At 43.6% G+C, this 22185-nt stretch overlaps 2 protein-coding genes across 3 annotated transcripts in view; one reads left to right on the top strand and one right to left on the bottom strand.

Moving 5' to 3' along the window:
- Positions 1-3341, top strand: part of LOC311133593 (diphosphoinositol polyphosphate phosphohydrolase 1) — a 31726-nt gene extending 28385 nt beyond the window's left edge. For both annotated transcript variants that reach the window (XM_084167111.1, XM_084167110.1), the window contains exon 6: positions 2882-3341. In XM_084167111.1, coding sequence (XP_084023237.1) covers positions 2882-2886 — 5 coding nt within the window. In that variant the 3' untranslated portion in view covers positions 2887-3341. The remainder of the gene's footprint in view (positions 1-2881) is intronic.
- Positions 3342-3769: 428 nt separating this feature from the next.
- Positions 3770-7796, bottom strand: LOC311133594 (small ribosomal subunit protein eS10-like). Its single transcript, XM_084167112.1, has 6 exons — positions 7757-7796; positions 7064-7213; positions 5173-5347; positions 4597-4683; positions 4278-4333; positions 3770-3859 (listed from the first exon to the last, which is right to left on the bottom strand). Exons 2-6 carry the CDS (start codon positions 7211-7213, stop codon positions 3812-3814), a joined length of 516 nt encoding a protein of 171 aa, XP_084023238.1. The 5' UTR covers positions 7757-7796; the 3' UTR covers positions 3770-3811.
- Between the last annotated feature and the right edge of the window lie 14389 nt (positions 7797-22185).

Here is a 22185-nt window from a genome sequence, read left to right as displayed (position 1 = left end):
ACAAAATTGTAGACCTGCACCAGGCTGGGAAGACTGAATCTGCAATAGGTAAGCAGCTTGGTTTGAAGAAATCAACTGTGGGAGCAATTATTAGGAAATGGAAGACATACAAGACCACTGATAATCTCCCTCGATCTGGGGCTCCACGCAAGATCTCACCCGTGGGGTCAAAATGATCACAAGAACGGTGAGCAAAAATCCCAGAACCACACGGGGGGACCTAGTGAATGACCTGCAGAGAGCTGGGACCAAAGTAACAAAGCCTACCATCAGTAACACACTACGCCGCCAGGGACTCAAATCCTGCAGTGCCAGACGTGTCCCCCTGCTTAAGCCAGTACATGTCCAGGCCCGTCTGAAGTTTGCTAGAGTGCATTTGGATGATCCAGAAGAGGATTGGGAGAATGTCATATGGTCAGATGAAACCAAAATATAACTTTTTGGTAAAAACTCAACTCGTCGTGTTTGGAGGACAAAGAATGCTGAGTTGCATCCAAAGAACACCATACCTACTGTGAATCATGGGGGTGGAAACATCATGCTTTGGGCCTGTTTTTCTGCAAAGGGACCAGGACGACTGATCCGTGTAAAGTAAAGAATGAATGGGGCCATATATCGTGAGATTTTGAGTGAAAACCTCCTTCCATCAGCAAGGGCATTGAAGATGAAACGTGGCTGGGTCTTTCAGCATGACAATGATCCCAAACACACCGCCCGGGCAACGAAGGAGTGGCTTCGTAAGAAGCATTTCAAGGTCCTGGAGTGGCCTAGCCAGTCTCCAGATCTCAACCCCATAGAAAATTGACCAAATACTTATTTTCCACCATAATTTGCAAATAAATTCATTAAAAATCCTACAATGTGATTTTCTGGATTTTCGTTTTCTCATTTTGTCTGTCATAGTTGACGTGTACCTATGATGAACATTACAGGCCTCTCTCATCTTTTTAAGTGGGAGAACTTGCACAATTGGTGGCTGACTAAATACTTTTTTCCCCCACTGTATAAGCAGCAGAGATGCCTCAGATGTTCTACAAAGACCATATGTAACTTTTTGAGGCCGAGGTGTAATGAAGTGAAGTCCATCACAGTTGAATTGTTAACATACAAAATGGAGGTTCTCCACTGGGCTGAGTGCTGTTTCCAGACCACTAGTCTACTATACCTACCACTGAGCTTTTATGTCATTATCCTAGTCTCCTGACAGAACCAATGCTTATACATACTGGGCACAATTACTACATCTCCCCATTATCTCTTCTGCCCTGTCATTGTTTCAGTAGCTCATCATTTGCCCTACAAAATCAGCATTATATACACTCGGTGGCCAGTTTTAGGTACACCACCCCATTCACGAAAATGGTTCACTCCTACAGACAGTGAGTCACATGGCCGTGGCTTGCTATAAAAGGGAGGCATCCAGTTACTGTTCGATTTAAAGTCAGAATGGGCTAAAGTGAGTGACCTAAGCAACTTTGAGCGTGGTACGATCGTCGGTGCCAGGCCTAGTATCTCAGAAACAGCTGGCCTCCTGGGCTTTTCACGCACAAGTGTCAGCGGCAGTCCTGTGGTCGAAAACAGCTAGTTGATGAAGTCGAAGGATGGGCTATTGCAGCAGACGACCACACCGGGTTCCACTCCTATCAGCTAAAAACAAGAAGCAGGTCCAGTGTCCACGCGATCACCAACGTCACCTGGTCAGACAAATCCCGGTTTCTGTTGAGTCTTGCTGATGGCAGAGTCAGGATTTGGCATAAGCAGCATGAGGCAATTGTGTGGGGAATGTTTTCCTGGCACACGTTAGGTCCCTTGATACCAATTGAGCCGATGAATTCAGGCTGTTTTGGAGGCAAAAGGGTCCGACCCGGTACTAGATGGGTGTACCTAATAACTGTCCACCAAGTGTATGTTATCCCCAATCCCAGAATGAAAGATGTAGGCCTATTCTATTATTTATGGGTTGTAACTAAATTGTTGAGTGGATTACTGATATCAATAGAAATGCTACTTTGAACCATTATTTATTGCTTTTTATAAACTGGGTGGTTCGAGCCCTGACCCTGAATGCTGATTGGCTGACAGCTGTGGAATATCAGGTACAACAAAACATTTACTTTAACTGCTCTAATTATGTTGGTAACCAGTTTATAATATCAATAAGGCACCTCGGGGGTTTGTGGTATATGGCCAATATACCACGGCTAAGGGCTGTGTCCAGGCACCCGCGTTGCATAAGAACAGCCATATACCACACCCCCTCGGGCCTTATTGCTAAATTAAATGAGTTGCATCGAAAGGTTCAGGGGGCAAAGTCTTGGAACTGTCTAATGGAAACCAATGTTTCCAATACCACCCCACAGAGCAGAATACATTTAGGCCTATTGAATTATGTGGTCAGCCTCCCTTAAAGTCCACCATTTTCTTTATATGATAATGATCAATGAAGTTAGAGATGGAATTGGAAAATCTCTGACTGAAAGGGTTCTATTCAAAATGGGTACAAGGGAGAGCAATGAACAAATTACTGTGTGGATATCCATATGTAACAACCGATTAATGACCACTTGTTCTTTAACCTGTTTGTGCTGTCGATTTTCTTGTGTTCCTGACAAGAGATCTTGTACATACTCACTAAAGCAGCACTTTTAGCTAGAGGCTCTCCGATAAACCTTAGGCGTTGGTCAATAATTAAGTGTATTTTTCCCCCTTCAATCTCATACATAATTCTGTTAACTCCTTTTGTTAATACAATGCACAATGGAAGTTGAAGCGAAGTGGGGTTTATGAATTCAATATTTCTCATTATTAGGAGAGGGATAAGTACTGTATGTATAATATACCCCGCTTGAGTCCTTTAGAAATGCATTTCTCTCTTCCTTAGGATGATTTCACACAGCACGCAGTGAAAGCCGGAAGGAGTGGATGAATGAAGGAAAGTAGGAAGGATGGAGGCATTCTAAAAGTCTCAAATGCAGCCTCTGCTCCGATAGGCCTCCTTGGTCCTTCACCTCAGTGATATAAAACGTTCCTATATCACAGTACCTAGTGGTCAGGCAGTATTCTGCAACGCATGTGAAACTATTTTGCCTCAGTCAGTGAATGTCCAGTTGAGGATTCTTGAATTCTCAACAGTATGTGTGTCATAGCATTGCATTTGGATAGTCTCTACTCTGACAGTGTGATTCTTTTTCTATTGGACCATCCTGTATTTGGGGTGATACACCCTTGCTATATACAAATTGATAAGGCAAAACCGTAATCAGATGGGATTCAGTGAAGAAAGCTATTTGGACTACCTAAAATATTAAAATGTGTGCATTTCCCTCAGCACAAGCCGTTGACTTCAGCCTTGAATTTCCCTACATATTTGTAATTGTATTCTCCGAGGTGTAAGTCACTGGAATGTACTCATCATTTGGGACTGTGGAATAAACCAGTATGAGAAGACTGAAGATAAATGTGCCAACAAATAAACACCAGTATTTCAGCCCTGGATTCCATTATCCTTTTCATGATCATTGTAACAGTAGGTGCGTCTACCTACTTAGTATTCTGCTTTTAATACCTGTATTTACTATAAGTTGTTGATTAACCCCTGACTGAAGGACTGCACTTTGAATAACCTCTGCCACGCTTTAGCTAGTATAATTACTGTAGTGTGTAAATGAACAACACTCCCCAGTCCACAAACATTGCAAGTCATATTGTGGAAAGAACATTACATTAATCCAGAATGGTCCATATTTAAAGTACTGACAAAGAAAAGGACAAAGCTGTGTTGTGTGTTTATTGTAAAGTAATTGATCGACATTTACTCCTGGGGAGGCTGTTGTCCTCGGCCACGTCCAAATCCACCCCGCTGAAAACAAAGAAAAGGATAAGCTTCCACATCACAAGACAGTTGGTCAGGAAAACAAGTGTCAAATTTGTCTACCCAAATAACTTTACTCAATGCGTTAGAACAGTGCGTCTGGCTACCCAATGTATGCAGTTTTTCAAACCAGCTTATAATCAAATTACAATTGCACGTGGCAATGTCATTTGTTGAGTCTCAATTTAAATACAAACAAATAAGGCTTTGAATTGCCTATTATAGTACCATATAGACGTACAGTATACAACCTTTCAACAGTATGCTTTCCAATAAACTTGAAATCATTTTTGACCATTTATTATTTACTCTTGTCATGGTAACCAGCATACTGAGTGGGTCCCCAGGAACAGAGTTGAGAACACCTGTTTCAGACTACATTACCATCAGGCAATACAGTACTTACGAATTGGAACTCTGTGGCTGAACCAGCGCCTGCCTCTGCTTTCTTATCTCCACCAGCTGTAAAGAAAATAACAGCTTGTCAGCAAAACATTTTCAAGAATGTTTTAAAGATATCACCATTTTCACCCATTCAACGTCACCATTCATACTAGTTACAAAGGCTGAGGAAACAAGTCATTACCAAGACCAAATGTGCTCACCAACCACTGGATCCCAAGGCAGGGTTACTGTCAGTGTATTTGGAGCTACAAAAGCACACTAGGCAGCAGATGGTGAAAGCGATGGTTAGGATGAGAGAGAACATGTCACACTATACATACGTGGTGCAGCAGATCTCCTGTAATTGTCTCTATCACCCCCCTCACGGTTGAAGCGGGCGGGCCGCTCTCCCCTCTCTCCCTCCATACCTGGAAAAGAAGAGACAATGCTCAGCTGGGTGGGATGTCAAAGACTCAGAAACATCAGGTTTAGGTCCAATCAGTACCTATGACTTTACAGTCCAAAATCCAATAGTCCTCACTGTCCTGTCCTTGAGGGCTGCAGTGTATGCAGACTTGTTCCAGCCTGGCTCTAACCCACCTGATTTAAATAATCATTGTCTAATTGTGGTCTTTTTTGGTTACTACATGATTCCGTATGTGTTATTTCATAGTTTTGATGTCTTCACTATTATTCTACAAATGTAGAAAATAGTAAAAAAATAAAAAAATAAAAACCCTTGAATGAGTAGGTGTTCTAAAACTTTTGACTGGTAGTGTATAGAAGTGAGAATCGCAATACATATCGTATCGGCAACTAAGTATCGTATCGCGAGGTCCCTGGCAATTCCCAGCCCTAATGTGTAACCAGGCCAGCACAGTGCAGTTCAGCTCAATAGTGTGAAAATGTGGACGTACCCTTGGGCCGGGGCCTCGCGGTCTCAGGACGCATCTGGCGGCGCAGGGTGGCGGGAACAATCTCAGGTGGAAGGTGCAGGAAGTCTCTCAGGTACTGGATACCTTCATTGGTGAGGTACCAGTAAAAATGGCGCCAGGCAAATTGCTCCTTGACATACCCAAGTGACTTCAAGGACTGAAAAACAAACATGCCAAAAAATATATTTTTTCATTAAGACAAAGCCCCAAAATCCAACAGACACTTCAAATCTCAGAGACGACATGACACACTAGGAAAACATTTTCTGTAGACCAACTGTGTGCAAGTCTGAAAATCCACATCATGGGTGTATTCATTAGTCGGAATACGTTGCAAAACGTTTAGCAACAAACTGTTTACTATAGGAACCAAACGGGGAGGGACCTAGATTAATTTGTCCAATAGTAACTCTTGTTTTCATGGAAAAGCGTTTTCAGTTTGGATGAAAGTTTCCGTTAATGAATACACTAGGGGTGTGCCGTGCGAGTCGTCTGACAAAACGAGTATTGTAATTGATATGGGCAATTTTCTGGATACGATTATGATCCGAATATTTTTTTGTAACGATCAGATTTTTTTCTTCGTGCGAGCAAGCATGTTTCTTGTGTGTCTGTCACAGAGTTTCTAAACCATACTGTACTATCTGAGTCAGTCACGTGCGTGGTCTAAATAACTCAACTGGCTAATTTGCCTGTCTGTAAAGAGAAGGGCGGGCTGTACGTTGATTCTGGTGCTCTGATTGGATAGAGTGAAGCTGTACTTCTCCGTCCACTCGCTTCATATACTGAATAAAAATGTATGCGACATGCAACAATTTCAAAGGTTTTAGTGAGTTACAGTTCATAAGGAAATCAGCCAATTGAAATCAATTCATTAGGCCCTAATCTATGGATTTCACATGACTGGGCAGGGGTGCAGCCACTGGGGAGCCAGGCCCAGCCACTCAGAATGAGTTCTCCCCCACAAAATAGCTTTATTACAGACCTTTTATTGTCGCCAGCACAAGGTGCACCTGTGTAATGATCATGCTGTTTAATCAGCTTCTTGATATGCCACACCTGTCAGGTGGATGGATTATCTTAGCTAAGGAGAAATGCTCACTAACAGGGATGTAAACAAATTTGTGCACAACATTTTGAGAAAGTAGCTTTTTGTACATATGGAAAATGTCTGGGAATTTTATTTTCAGCTCATGAAACATGGGACCTACACTTTACATGTTGTATTTATATTTTTGTTCAGTGTAATTTCACTCGATCACTTTCTCGCATTTTTTCGGTCTGATCATTTAGATTGCTGCTGCCTGCCTGCTACTATGATAAATCACATGGCGAGGATGTTTGTTATCAGGCTATCAATGTGCATAATATCTAACAAGTGGGGCATGGGTAGGGAAAAAAGATTAAACACTAATGCGCATTCTGACTGAGTGACAGCAAACTTGGCTGCCGGCTGCAAATTGAGGATACAGACACGCACCCAGTGAGAATGGGCAGGGGGGTATTTTTGCCAACATCTATTTAGGCACATTAAATAAAAAATTTAGTTTTTTTCCCTATCACGAGTATCATACGATCCGACTATCAACTGTCAATTTACAGATACGATTATGAGTATGGCCATGTCGGCACACCCCTAGAATACACCAGAGATATGCATAATCTCATCACTGTGACCCTTCTAGTCCACGCACATGAAAATTCACCTTGCTCAGGTCATCACATCAACAAAAATCACAGAATTCACAGATACAATCCAGTCTTCGTTTAACTCGCCAGCCACAGTTTATATGGACATCATGCTACTTGACAAGAACTGCACCGGTCTCAAAGGATAGAACCAACATAAAAACTCAAAAGAAGTTACTCTCACCAGCATTGCTTTCATCACATGAAGGTTGGGCACGTTCTTGTCGGCCAGCTCAGGGTGCTTGGGCAGATGCACATCTTTCTTTGCCACCATGACGCCCTCTTTGAAGAGGAGCTCATAGATGGCAATACGGTTCTTCTTAGGCATCAGCATCTATTCACACAACCGACAATGAGACAAGCGTTTGCCTACATGCAATTTAACAGGGATGTTTACCTACCCACATACTGGCTGGCTAACTTAAGCCTACTACAACTACTACAATAATGGGAGCCCTATATGTCAACTACCCCAGCCGGTAGGTAACGTTAAGTAAGCTAGCTTCTTCGGACAACTAACTATGGGCTCATTTCCCAGGTGAGGTAGGCAACGAACCTTTTACCAGGGTTATACAGTCTAATGATAACACCACATTTGGAACGAGTTGAATTGTTACATCCGGCAGTGGTAAGTACCTATCACACTAGCGTTGACAAAAATGCAGTGATACGAGGACATGGCAGGGCAGTCCGTGTAGGTAGCTAGACTACCCTGCGTATTTTAACCTACATCTCGAATAATAGAAGGCTTTTTGGGGAAATGTGTGAATGCTTATAACAATGACATACACTTCTATCTAAAATTGAGAGTAACAGCTTCACACAATGTAAGATGTATGAGATTTATTCCGATTCTTTTTGCTGGGCATTTGCTTACCTTTCTACTTGCTAGGGGACCGGAACCGGAAGGAACGAGGGAAGGCGTTCAAGAGTGTTTATGCGCAGACGTTGGACCTAGCAGCTTTAGCGCCATCTACTGAACTGGCGGGAAAAGTGCTGTAGACTAAATAGAATTGCCGGTAAACAGGGAAATTATTATTTCTCATCGTCATTTTAGCAGATTAGCCTATGGGTAAAATAGCAATGCACTTTTGTTAATAAAATAGGCAATTAATTTACCCATCTCTGCAGTAGACCTACACTGTTTAGCATACACCACTTATCAAAGTGTTTTTCAACCTGAACCACCACTCATCGTTTTTTTTTTAAATACGAGCTTATTAAATGTTTTAACATTACAGGAAGCTTTAGATACATTTTCAGGTCTTGTGAGGGGACTCCGCCATTATTTGCACTGGGGTGTTCATTTCAAGACCATAACATCAGTCTTCTAATTAGACCGTCCAGGGCCGGCTCTAGGCATAAGCAACATATAATAATAATAATAATAATAATAATAATAATAATAATAACATATGCAGTCGCTTAGGGCCCCCGGCTGCTAGGGGGCCCCACCCCCCAAAAAAGTTTTTAGGAATTGTCTGGCTCAACTTACTGTTGAGGGTTAGAATAGTAGAATAGACAAGGTGTACGTTCGAAATTTGTTTGTGCATCAGCAGTTTTTCTCTTGTTTTGTCAATCACTGACAGTCACTCAATTTGCCATGTCAGCGAACATTTTTTAGATTGTTAAATTAGTCTAGCCAGTAACCTAAACTAATAGTAAATCATGGCCGAATACCGACCGGGCACGCAGAGCACGTGCCCAGGGGCCCTGACCTCCAGGTGGACCTAACTCTCACTCAGATATCATTAACATGGCAAAATGTGTAGAACTGCAGAAAACATGCTTTAAAACCGCAAAAATGTATCTCTGCCCAATGACAAAATAGTAGAATTGCATGAAATGTTATAAAATTGCAACATTTTCTCTCCACCACATGGCAAAATATGTATTACTGCTGAAAACTTGCTTTAGAACTGCAACAGTTTCTCTACTCCCCATGGCAAAATGGGTAGAATTGCGGCAAATTAACTTTTGAACATACATTTTTCTATCCGCCATCAAGAGGGGAGCCACAATTTTCTTTCGTCCGCTTGGCGGAGGGGTCCCCAACCAAATCTCGCTTAGGGTCCCCAAAAAGCTAGAGTCGGCCCTGGAACGATCCCCCATATGTCGCCTCTTGCCCCCCGCGTTTTTTTTGTGCAGCAGAAGACAAGCCTTCACGCTGTCAATTGACCGATATTTCTAGCTGTTATAACGGAAACTATTTTTATATTTAGGCCAACAGGGGAGTCGGACACATCGCATTGTGTTCTCTGGTATGTTATGCATTTACAGTATATGCACATTCACCATTTCCAGTTTGTTTCAGTAGAAATAGCAATAATAGTCTAAGAACTGCATCGTTTAACTTGCTACACAATCCATCCTATGCTGCTACGGGTGGCAGCGAGACTTTTCCACCCTGCAGTTTTTGTTGTTGTTGCTTTATTCTTTAGTAGCCTAAATTGTATTACAATATACACTACATTACCAAAAGTATGTGGACACCTGCTCGTCGAACATCTCATCCCAAAATCATGGGCATTAATATGGAGTTGGTCCCCCCTTTGCTGTTATAACAGCCTCCACTCTTCTGGGAAGGCTTTCCACTAGATGTTGGAACATTGCTGCAGGGACTTGCTTCCATTCATGCGGGGACTTGCGTCCATTTAGCCACGAGCATTAGTGAGGTCGGGAACTGAAGTTGGGCGATTAGGCCTGGCTCGCAGTCGGCGTTCCAATTCATCCCAAAGGTGTTCAATGTGGATGAGGTCAGGGCTCTGTGCAGGCCAGTCAAGTTCTTCCACACAGATCTCGACAAACCATTTCTGTATGGACCGCGCTTTGTGCACGGGGGCATTGTCATGCTGAAACAGGAAAAGGCCTTCCCCAAACTGTTGCCACAAAGTTAGAGTCACAGAATATTCTAGAATGTCATTGTATGCTGTAGCGTTAAGATTTCCATTCACCGGAACAAAGGGGCCTAGCCCGAACCATGAAAAACAGCCCCAGGCCATTATTCCTCATCCACCAAACTTTACAGTTGGCACTGTGCATTGTGGCAGGTAGTGCTCTTATGGCATCCACCAAACCCAGATTCATCCTTTGGACTGCCAGATGGTGAAGCAGGGTTCATCACTCCAGCCGACGCTTGGCATTGCGCATGGTGATGTTAGCCTTGTGTGCGGCTGCTTGGCCATGGAACCCCATTTCATGAAACAGTTCTTGGGCTGACGTTGCTTCTAGAGGCAGTTTGGAACTCGGTAGTGAGTGTTGCAACCGAGGACAGATGATTTTTACGCGCTACGCGCTTCAGCACTCGGCTTGTTTGGCCTACCATTTCGCGGCCGAGCCATTGTTGCTCCTAGACGTTTCCACTTCACAATAACAGCTCTTACAGTTGACCGGGGCAGCTCTAGCAGGGCAGAAATTTGATGACCTGACTTGTTGGAAAGGTGGCATCCTATGACGGTGCCACATTGAAAGTCACTGAGCTCTTCAGTAAGGCCATTCTACTGCCGATGTTGGCTATGGAGATTGCACCACTAGCTGGTCCCAGGCAATAATTCACACAGAATTGTTTATTTGGGGCAAGAGGCCGGAGCACTCCCCAAAATTAAATTTGTCCATGAACACTCAGCTGCCTGAAAGGCTGCAACAAACACACACTATGTGGCAGTGGCATAACAGGGATACTTCTCCCGTTCATTTTTGAAATTATCCGAGATTTCTTATAATGTTCTTATGAGGTAGCAGATACCCTCTAGATTTTGTAACCAGATACCATACCATGTCTCACTGTAGACTACTGTACTAGATGTATTAATAGTTGATCTGATAGAGGTTGTTTATTGTCCTCATTCAAAATATGTACCCTATTTATGCAAATGTATGCAAATAGTTATTATCCAAAGCATGCTATGAGCTGCGGTATAATTGCGTTATTAGATAGTCAATAGGCTATCCCCGCGGCCTACTGGATCTCGCCAAGGAGGTGTGGGAAGCCCAGCTGACCCCCTTATGCAGAGTGGTGGAACACATAGAGACGATGAGGGAGCGGATGACGGCCATATGGCCAGTGGTAGGGAACATATGGAGAAGGCACAGCGCGTCCCAAGCCAAGGTCTACAATCGGGGTACCCAGCCACGAGAGATCCATGTGGGTGACAAGGTGCTAGTTTTGATCCCCACCGCAGAAAGTAAGTTCCTGGCCACATGGCATGGGCCGTACGAGGTGACAGAGAAGTTGGGACCTGTAAATTACCGCGTACGGCAGCCAGGGAGACGGAAACCCCAACTTGCTTCCATTCAGCCACAAGAGCATTAGTGAGGTCGGGCACTGATGTTGGGCGATTAGGCCTGGCTCGCAGTCGGCATTCCAATTCATCCCAAAGGTGTTCGATGGTGTTGAGGGCAGGGCTCTGTGCAGGCCAGTCAAGTTCTTCCACACCAATCTCGACAAATAATTTCTGTATGGACCTCGCTTTGTGCACGGGGGCATTGTCATGCTGAAACAGGAAAGGGCCTTCCCCAAACTGTTGCAACAAAGTTGGAAGCACAGAATTGTCTAGAATGTCATCGTATGCTGTAGCATTAAGATTTCCCTTCACTGGAACTAATAAACCTCAGAGCACGTTGCTGGTCCACACCTGCAGGTTGACTTTATTGCAGTTCCACCTGGTGAAAACCCATTTAAAGCTGACATCTTTCAATAAAGAAAAGCATTTGGGGGTAAAGGCCTATTAATGTACAGGTCGATTTTGTGTCAGCCGAACCCTGCACCTGGAAAGTTTATTTGGGTCTGCACGTACACTATATATACAAAGTATGTGGACATCCCTTCAAATTAGTGGATTTGGCTATTTCAGCCACACCCGTTGCTGACAGGTATATAAAATCGAGCATACAGCCATGCAATCTCCTTAGGTATGTGACAGCAAGAGGATTTAGTAGGACTGATGTGAGTCATTCCTCTCGCCTCAGACATTCTCATTCTCTCACCATGCGCTGTGTTTGCGTTCCGAGCATAAATTAGCTGCATGAAAGCCATCTGCTGTTTGAAATAAATGAATCAACACGTTTATTTATGTTTTTATCAGTCTGTTATGCTGCCTGCCACAATGTGTCCACATAAGGTTTTTACTCTGAAGTTGAATGCTCATGTACGGCATAATGCAACCAGAAGAGCAGTCTTTCTCGCTCTGTGTGGATGTGTGTTTGTCTGAGTGCATGCATGTCTCTGTCTCTGCATGTGTGTGTGTGTGTGTGTGTGTGTGTGTGCCCTGTGTTAGTGTGTAATTTCATTAATTAATGTGATGAATGGGCACCAGGACACACGTCTGATTTATACACTCCAATTCAGCCTGATGGAGGATTGACAGATAAGGTGCTAATTACTAATGTAATTAATTAGTCCAGATCATTTAGCTTTTCTTCTCCAAATGAATGTGAATCCACCAGTGTAGGCTATTTCCCAGGAGACATCCATTCATTGTTTGCCTCAGTAATTGTAATGTGTACCTACAAGCCTCCTTGTCACATCTGCTCTCCACAATCTTAAGCCTATGCTAAAAGACACTGCATTTGATTTAGCAAAATCACTGGTTTTATCCATTTCCAGGTTGTGTAGCCAGAAGATGCATTATTTGAAATAGTAAGGTTCAGCAATGCTGTATACAGATTTTCCAGATTTGTAGTAGGCCTAGATGGAAACAGATTATTTGGATCCATATTAAACATATTTGTGTGGCAAAAAACAGAATATGCTACTTTCAGTATTATGTGTGTGAATTTCACATGAATGTTATTCATTTACAAGATGCCTTTTACATGGCTTCCTATAACTATATAATTAGCCAAATCCATCTTAACAATATAAACTACAATATTTTCTGTGATATCCACTGACTTTTTTGGCATCATAATGGCTTTGATGAAATTGACTAGTAGCTGTCATGTCTTACTTGCTTAAACATTTTGCAACATACTGCATTATGTTACCATGCTCCAACTTCCCGCACCCTCTCCTCTCCAAGTATTGAAGCTCAAGGGGATTTTACCCCTCAACCAACTACACCACTAAATGAAAGGTTGCTCCTAACACGTTCTCCTGTAGGGCTCCCAGTGCATGACCATAGAAATCAAATTACGAGACCAGACAAAGCCCCTCAGACCATGGCAATTTATTCTCTGTTATTCTAGTTCTATGGTCTGGAAGGTGGTGGAGGCTGAGTGCCAAGTTTAGGATTGCGCTGTTTGGTAATTGGAGATAGTGATAGGATACTCACATGGGACGACTGGAGTGGACAGAGAGGGAGGCTGCATTCGGTGTCCTTAAAGGCCCAGGCCCAGTATTTCCCATCGACTGTGTTATACATTTTTTCTTTACATTTAAGACATATTATTCAGAAGGACTTACAGTGCATTAATCTTAAGGTAGTTAGGTGAGACAACCACATAGCCTATTAAATCAAATCAAATTTTATTTTGTAACATGCGCCAAATACAACAGGTGTAGACTTTACCGTGAAATGCTTACTTACAAGCCCTTAACCAACAATGCAGTTTACTAAATAAACTAAAGTAAAAAAATACAAGAGTAACAATAAAATAACAATAACGAGGCTATATACAGGGGGTACCGGTACCGAGTCAATGTGCGGGGGTACAGGTTAGTTGAGATAATTGAGGTAATATATACAGTTGAAGTCGGAAGTTTACATACACTTAGGAGTCATTAAAACTCGTTCTTCAACCACTCCACAAATTTCTTGTTAACAAACTATAGTTTTGGCAAGTCGGTTAGGACATCTACTTTGTGCATGACACAAGTAATTTTTCCAACAATTGTTTACAGACAGATTATTTCACTTATAATTCACTGTATCACAATTCCAGTTTACATACACTAAGTTGACTGTGCCTTTAAACAGCTTGGCTTTAGAAGCTTTAGAAGCTTCTGATAGGCTAATTGTCTCGATCGTTGAGAGACGGGTCAGACCAAGGTGCAGCGTGAAAAGCGCACATGTTTATTAACTCTGTAAACATACAACAAAACAAGAAACAACGTAACGTGAAGTCCTCCGGCTACACACATACAAGCCTAAACGGAACACAAACAAGATCCCACTCTAAGGTAGGCAACCAGGCTACCTAAGTATGATCCCCAATCAGAGACAACGAGCGACAGCTGCCTCTGATTGGGAATCACACCCGGCCAAACATAGAAATATAAACCTAGATCAAAACATAGATATACACATAGAAACTCACGCCCTGAACATACCAACTAAAGACAACCGGCCTCTCAAGGCCAGGGCGTGACACTAATTGACATCATTTGAGTCAATTGGAGATGTACCTGTGGATGTATTTCAAGGCCTACCTTCAAACTCAGGGCCTCTTTGCTTGACATCATGGGAAAATCAAAAGAAATCAGCCAAGACCTCATAATAAAATGTGTAGACCTCCACAAGTCTGGTTCATCCTTGGGAGCAATTTCCAAACGCCTGAAGGTACCACGCAAGTATAAACACCATGGGACCACGCAGCCGTCATACCGCTCAGGAAGGAGACGCGTTCTGTCTCCTAGAGATGAACGTACTTTGGTGTGAAAAGTGCAACTCAATCCCAGAACAACAGCAAAGTTCCTTGTGAAGATACTGGAGGAAACAGGTACAAAATTATCTATATCCACAGTAAAACAAGTCTTATATCGACATAACCTGAAAGGCCGCTCAGCAAGGAAGAAGCCACTGCTCCAAAACCGCCATAAAAGCCAGACTACGGTTTGCACCTGCACATGGGGACAAAGATCGTACTTTTTGGAGAAATGTCCTCTGGTCTGATGAAACAAAAATAGAACTGTTTGGCCATAATGACCATCGTTATGTTTGGAGGAAAAAGGGGAAGACGTGCAAGCCAAAGAACACCATCCCAACCGTGAAGCACGGGGGTGGCAGCATCATGCTGTGGGGGTGCTTTGCTGCAGGAGGGACTGGTCCACTTCACAACATGGATGGCATCATGAGGAAGGAAAAGTATGTGGATATATTGAAGCAACATCTCAAGACATCAGTCAGGAAGTTATAGCTTGGTCGCAAATGGGTCTTCCAAATGGACAATGACCCCAAGCATACTTCCAAAGTTGTGGCAAAATGGCTTAAGGACAACAAAGTCAAGGTATTGGAGTGGCCATCACAAAGCCCTGACCTAAATCCTATAGAACATTTGTGGGCAGAACTGAAAAAGCGTGTGCGAGCAAGGAGGCATACAAACCTGACTCAGTCACACCAGCTCTGTCAGGAGGAATGGGCCAAAATTCACCCAACTTATTGTGGGAAGCTTGTAGAAGGCTACCCGAAACGTTTGACCCAAGTTAAACAATTTAAAGGCAATGCTACCAAATACTAATTGAGTGTATGTAAACTTCTGTCCCACTGGGAATGTGATGAAAGAAATAAAAGCTGAAATAAATCATTCTCTCTACTATTATTCTGACATTTCACATTCTTAAAATAAAGTGGTGATCCTAACTGACCCAAGACAGGGAATTTTTACTAGGATTAAATGTCAGGAATTGTGAAAAACTAAGTTTAAATGTATTTGACTAAGGTGTATGTAAACTTCCGACTTCAACTCTATCTACCTCAATTACCTCGTACCCCTGCACATCGACTCGGTACTGGTACCCCATGTATATAGCCAAGTTATCGTTATGCATTGTGTATTTATTATGACTTTCTCTATTTTCTTTCTCTTTGCTTTGTTGGGAAGGGCCAGTAAGTAAGCATTTCACTGTTAGTCTACACCTGCTGTTTACGAAGCATGTGACAATTAAGATTTCATTTGATCAGAGCATCAGTGGGAAACAGAAGCAATTAACACAATATTATTTTCCACCAGATACCTCACTATACCGGCAGACTTGACCCTTTGTCTGTTGGTGCTACTCCCACCATGGAATTACAGTCTGGATACATGCGAGCTGATGGGAATAAAAACAAAAAGCTTGCAGGTGGTATGGTATATTAAATACTCCTCCCATGTGCTTTGATTCACCTGCACCACAATACACAGACAATGTTTCAGCTGCAATAGCCTTCATCAGGTGGCTATAAGTCTTCAGGGTGATAAAAAACCGAGCCGCATTTACCGTGTGCAAGCTTTCGTTCTTTATTCATCCGTATTTAGGATTGGCCCAGCACCCAGTGTGGAAATTTGGGATGTGCATATCATTTCCACAGCCAACAGAAAGAAAAGATTGGGGTCAGTCAGTGTAGGATAATTAGTTTGATCAGCTCCCCTCTCAATCTGAGTCAGTCCATCCACACATTCTCTCTATCATTCCCTGGGGTGCTGCCAGAAAGGGGGGGAGGTGTGTGTTGAAAGCAGACTGTATGATGAGTCTATAAGATGAGGCTTCTGCTGTTGCTTATACAGTGCATTCGGAAAGTATTCATACCCCTTGACTTCTTCCACATTTTGTTACATTACAGCCTAATTCTAAAATGGATTACATACATTTCTTTCCTCATCAATCTACGCACAATACCCCATAATGAACACAGGTTTTTAGAAAAAATTTGCTAATTTATTACAAATAAAAAACAGAAATACCTTATTTACATAAGTATTCAGACCCTTTGATATGAGACTTGAAGTTGAGCTCAGGTGCATCCTGTTTCCATTGGTCATCCTTGAGATGTTTCTACAACTTGATTGGAGTCCACCTGTGGTAAATTCAATTGATTAGACATGATTTGGAAAGGCACACACCTGTTTATATAAGGTCCCGAAGAACACAGTGGCCTCCATCATTCTTAAATGGAAGAAGTTTGGAACCACCAAGACTCTTCCTAGAGCTAGCTGCCCGGCCAAACTGAGCAATCGGGGGAGAAGGGCCTTGGTCAGGGAGGTGACCAAGAACCTGATGGTCACTCTGACAGAGATCCAGAGTTCCTCAATCAGGCCTTTATGGTAGAATGGCCAGACGGAAGCCACTCTTCAGTAAAAGGCACATGACAGCCCACTTGGAGTTTGCCAAAAGGCACCTAAAGGACTCTCAGACCATGAGAAACAAGATACTCTGGTCTGATGAAACCAAGATTGAACTCTTTGGCCTGAATGCCAAGCGTCACGTCTGGAGGAAACCTGGCACCATCCCTACGGTGAAGCATGGTGGTGGCAGCATCATGCTGTGGTGATGTTTTTCAGCGGCATGGACTGGGAGAATAGTCAGGATCGAGGGACAGATGAACAGAGCAAAGTACAGAGAGATCCTTGATGAAAACCTACTCCAGAGCGCTCAGGACCTCAGAGGCGAAGGTTCACCTTCCAACAGGAGAACGACTATAAGCACACAGCCAAGACAACGCAGGAGTGGCTTTGGGATAAGTCTCTGAATGTCCTTGAGTGGCCCAGCCAGAGCCCGGACTTGAACCCGATCGAACATCTCTGGAGAGACCTGAAAATAGCTGTGCAGTGACGTTCCCCATCCAACCTGACAGAGCTGGAGAGGATCTGCAGAGAAGAATGGGAGAAACTCCCCAAATACAGGTGTGCCAAGCTTGTAGCGTCATACCCAAGAAGACTTGAGGCTGTAATCGCTGCCAAAGGTTCTTCAACCAAGTATTGAGTAAAGGGTCTGAATACTTATGTAAATGTGATATTTCAGTTTTAGATTTTTATATTTCTACTAAATTGTCTAAAAACCTGTTTTTGCTTTGTCATTATGGGGTATTGTGTGTATGATGAGGAATAAAAAAATGCATATATATATTAGAATATGGCTCTAACGTAACAAAATGGGGAAAAAGTCAAGGGGTCTGAATACTTTCCGAATGCACTGTATATGCTCTGCTCTAAGGCAGGCTTTTGTTGGGTGGGAGGGATTCCGCACCCCCCCATCCGATGCACACACACACTCCTCCCACCAACTGCAGTGTGTCCTTAGATAGCCACGTCAGCTTTGATCTGATCCGCTGCTGTTTCCTGCCAGACAACACACCTAACAGGACTCCTTAGTACCTACACGCACATCATGATTCTGTCTTAAAAAAGGTTTATTGCCTATTTCCTTCCTCCTGCCCCTTATATCCTTCCTCTCTTTTATGTTTACCTCTTTCTCTCATGCCCTCTATCTCTCCGACCTACCTCTCTCTCTTGCCCCCTCTCTCTCTTGCCCCCCTCTCTCTCTTTCCCCCTCTCTCTCTTGCCCCTCTCTCTCTTGCCCCTCTCTCTCTTGCCCCCTCTCTCTCTTGCCCCCCTCTCTCTCTTGCGCCCTCTCTCTCTTGCCCCCTCTCGCTCTTGCCCCCTCTCTCTCTTGCCCCTCTCTCTCTTGCCCCTCTCTCTCTTGCCCCCTCTCTCTTGCCCCCCTCTCTCTCTTGCCCCCCCCTCTCTCTTTCCCCCCTATCTCTCTTGCCCCCCTCTCTCTCTCTTGCCCCCCTCTCTCTCTCTTGCCCCCCTCTCTCTCTCTTGCCCCCCTCTCTCTCTTGCCCCCCTCTCTCTCTCTTGCCCCCCTCTCTCTCTTGCCCCCCTCTCTCCTGCCTCTTTTTCTCCTGTCCATTTACTCTTCTGTCCTTTTCCTCTCCATGACAACGGTTCACCTTGAGACTTCCTAGGAATGTGTCAGACAGACAGGGAGGGAGTGCCCTCACTGGCAGCTGGCTAATTATTGATAGCCTTGCCTGTCTTCAGGAGGATGTGTCAAAGTTCAGTCGGTGTGTATGTGTGTGTTTGTGTGTGTGTGTGTGTGTGTGTGTGTGTGTGTGTGTGGCCGGGTGGTTAGACAACAGGGTGTGCCATCTCCTTCAGGTGCGTAGCCATGCTACTTGCCTCTAGCCTCTAACACTCTGTTTCGAGTGACACATCTCGCAAGGTTGGACACAGATCGCTCCGAGTGTTGCTCACAAGGACTTAGCCAGCACACACAGACAAGAGTGACCAGGTACAGTACTGTTGTTATGTTACTCTAAAAGAAACAATACAGATCAATATATACTTTCAGAAATATTTACAGTTTTAATAACCTAGTCTACATACACATCATTTCGAATGTTAGAAAAACCTATACTTGTGATTCAGTGGAGGCTGCTGTGGGGAGAACTGCTCATAATAATGGCTGGAACAGAGCGAATGGAAAGGCATCAAACCATGTTTGATGTATTTGATACCATTCCACTGATTCCGCTCTAGCCATTACCACAAGCCCGTTCTCCCCAATTAAGGTGCCACCAACTTCCTGTGTTATGATATGTTGATAATGTGAAAAATGTTGTTTAGTTTTTCTCTAACCTGATTAGCTAGCATCTGCTCCTCCACTGAATAATGTATGAAGATCACTGCAGACATTCAAACAGGACCGTGGGCCTTTGGATAACATGTTGAGTTACTTTCTTTAAAAGGTTACGTTTGTTTAACTTCAACTGCTCGCGCTCTTGAAATCCTCCTGAATTTGTGGGTGGTTGAGGGTGTTGTTCTCTGATACCTTGGATATACATGTGTTGCTAAGCAAATAGATGTGGTAATTTATGTACTAATGATGTCACCACGATAAGGAAGTGTGTATGGTTGTTTTATGGATTTACTGCACTTTGTTATGCTGTTGTCCTTTTCGCTCATGGCCTTATTGTCTCTCTCTCATCATTTCCAGTGTTACTTCCAGTGCCAATCTTTTGTTTTGGGGTGTTGGCCAAGCACTCTTAGCCTCGTACGAAACATCCTGATCTCACAATCTTACATTCTGTTTTGAAGGGAGGGGCTCAGTCTAGAAGCACGGTTTAGACTGCTCCTATTGTTTTGCGTTGGTACTGCAGTTTAACTGACGCCTGGCCCAGAAAGACAATTTCCATAGATGGCCACATAGAGAAGTCAGATAAAAAAAATCAGAATGCTGGTTTGGGTTTAGTGGGACTATCATTTGTTTTTCAACCTAACAATGACCCAACACACCTCCAGGCTGTGTAAGGGCTATTTTACCAAGAAGAAGAGTGATGGAGTTCTGCATCAGATGACCTGGCCTCCACAATCCCCCGACCTCAACCAAATTTAGATGGTTTGGGATGAGTCAGACCGCAGAGTGAAGGAAAAGCAGCCAACAAGTGCTCAGCATATGGGGAACTCCTTCAAGACTCTTGGAAAAGCATTCCAGGTGAAGCTGGTTGAGAGAATGCCAAGAGTGTGCAAAGCTGTCATCAAGGCAAAGGGTGGTTATTTGTTTTACACTTTTTTGGTTACTACATGATTCCATATGTGTTATTTCATAGTTTTGATGTCTTCACTATTATTCTACAATGTAAAAAATAGTTTAAAAAATGAAAAACCATTGAATGAGTAGGTGTGTCAATTTTTGACTGGTAGTGTGTATATATATATATATATATATATATATATATATATATATATATATATATATATATATATATATATATATATATGTGTGTGTGTGTGTGTGTGATGGGATGTATAGACAATATGGACATTTATATGGATAGAATATGTAGTATATTTGAAGAAAAGTATGTGTACAGCAATAGTTAAATCGGATAGACCTTGACTAGAATACAGTATATACATATGAAGTGGGTAAAACAGTGTGTAAACTTTATTAAAGTGACTAGTGTTCCATTATTAAAGTGACCAGTGTTCCATGACTATGTACATAGGGCAGCAGCCTCTAAGGTGCATGGTAGAGTAACCGGGTGGTAGCCGACTAGTGACAGTGACTAAAGTTCAGGACAGGGTACTGGGCGAAGACAGGCTAGTGATGACTATTTAACAGTCTGATGGCCTTGAGATAGAAGCTGTTTTTCAGTCTCTCCATCCCAGCTTGCACCTGTACTGACCTCGCCTTCTGGGTGGTAGCGGGGTAAACAGGCTGTGGCTCGGGTGGCTGAGGTCCTTGATGATCTTCTTGGCCTTCCTGTGACGCCGGGTGCTGTAGATGTCCTGGAGGGCAGGCAGTGTGCCCCCAGTGATGCGTTGGGCAGACCGCACCACCCTCTTGAGAGCCCTGCGGTTTCGGATGGGGATGTTGCCGTACCAGGCGGTGATACAGCTCAACAGGATGCTCTCAATGGTGCATCTGTAAAAGTTTGTGATGGTCTTAGGGGCCAAGCCGAATTTCTTCAGTCTTCTGAGGTTGAAGACCTCATACTGTCACCACCATACTGTCTGTGTGGGTGGACCATTTCAGATTGTCAGTGATGTGTACGCCGAGGAACTTGAAGCTTTTCACCTTCTCCACTGCGGCCCCATTGATGTGGATGGAGGCGTGCTGCCTCTGCTGTCTCCTGAAGTCCACGATCAGCTCCTTCGTTTTGTTGACATTGAGGGAGAGGTTAGGCTGTCTCATCATTGTTGGTAATCAGGCCTACCACTGTTGTGGCATCTGTAAACTTGATGATTGAGTTGGAGACGTGCATGGCCACGCAGTCATGGGTGAACATGGAGTACAGGAGGGGGCTGAGCACGCACCCTTGTGGGGCCCCTGTGTTGAGGATCAGCGTAGTGGAGGTGTTGTTTCCCACTTTCACCACCTGACAGGGCGGCCCGTCAGGAAGTCTAGGACCCAGTTGCACAGGGCGGGGTTCAGACCCAGCTTAATGATGAGCTGGGGGGTACTAGGGTGTTGGAGGCTGTGCTGTAGTCAACGAACAGCATTCTTACATAGGTATTCCTCTTGTCCAGATGGGATAGGGCAGTGTGATGGCGATTGCGTCATCCGTGGATCTATTGGGGCAGTATGCAAATTGCAGTGGGTCTAGGGTGTTTGGTAAGGTGGAGGTGATATGGTCCTTAACTAGCCTCTCAAAGCACTTCATGATGACAGAAGTGAGTGCTATTGGGCGATAGTCATTTAGTTCAATTACCTTCGCTTTCTTGGGTACAGGAACAATGGTCGACATTGCTGCTCTGTTGTGCGCTGCCAGACTCAGGCGGTGCAATACGCTAAAACATTGTTAATGACATCACAATGTCGTTACCTTGGACGATGTCTGTCAAATAACGTCGATAGACGATGCAATCGTAAAATCGATCAACCCTAGTATCCACTGATTGTGCCAATAATTCAGCACAATCTACTTTCTCAGGTTTTTCAAAACCCAAAAATTGGGATAATGTATACTCTGGTAATGACCATACAAAAAAAGAGTAACGGAAGGCGAACTTAGCAAAACAAGGAATTTGTGTTAGGTGCATGGGGGCCGCAATCTTTATGTACCTCTATTGGACATTGATTGTTTGACAGAGAGAGCTAGGCCACTACAGCTCCCTTCAGCTCTGTTCTGCTGGGGAGTGAAGTGGGGTGTGCAGAGCATC

This window comes from Coregonus lavaretus (assembly GCF_964263955.1).
Source record: "Coregonus lavaretus genome assembly, chromosome: 8".
Taxonomy (NCBI): Eukaryota; Metazoa; Chordata; class Actinopteri; order Salmoniformes; family Salmonidae; genus Coregonus; species Coregonus lavaretus.
The sequence above is the reverse complement of the archived record's forward strand: the minus strand, read 5'-3'. Positions and strand labels throughout refer to the sequence as shown.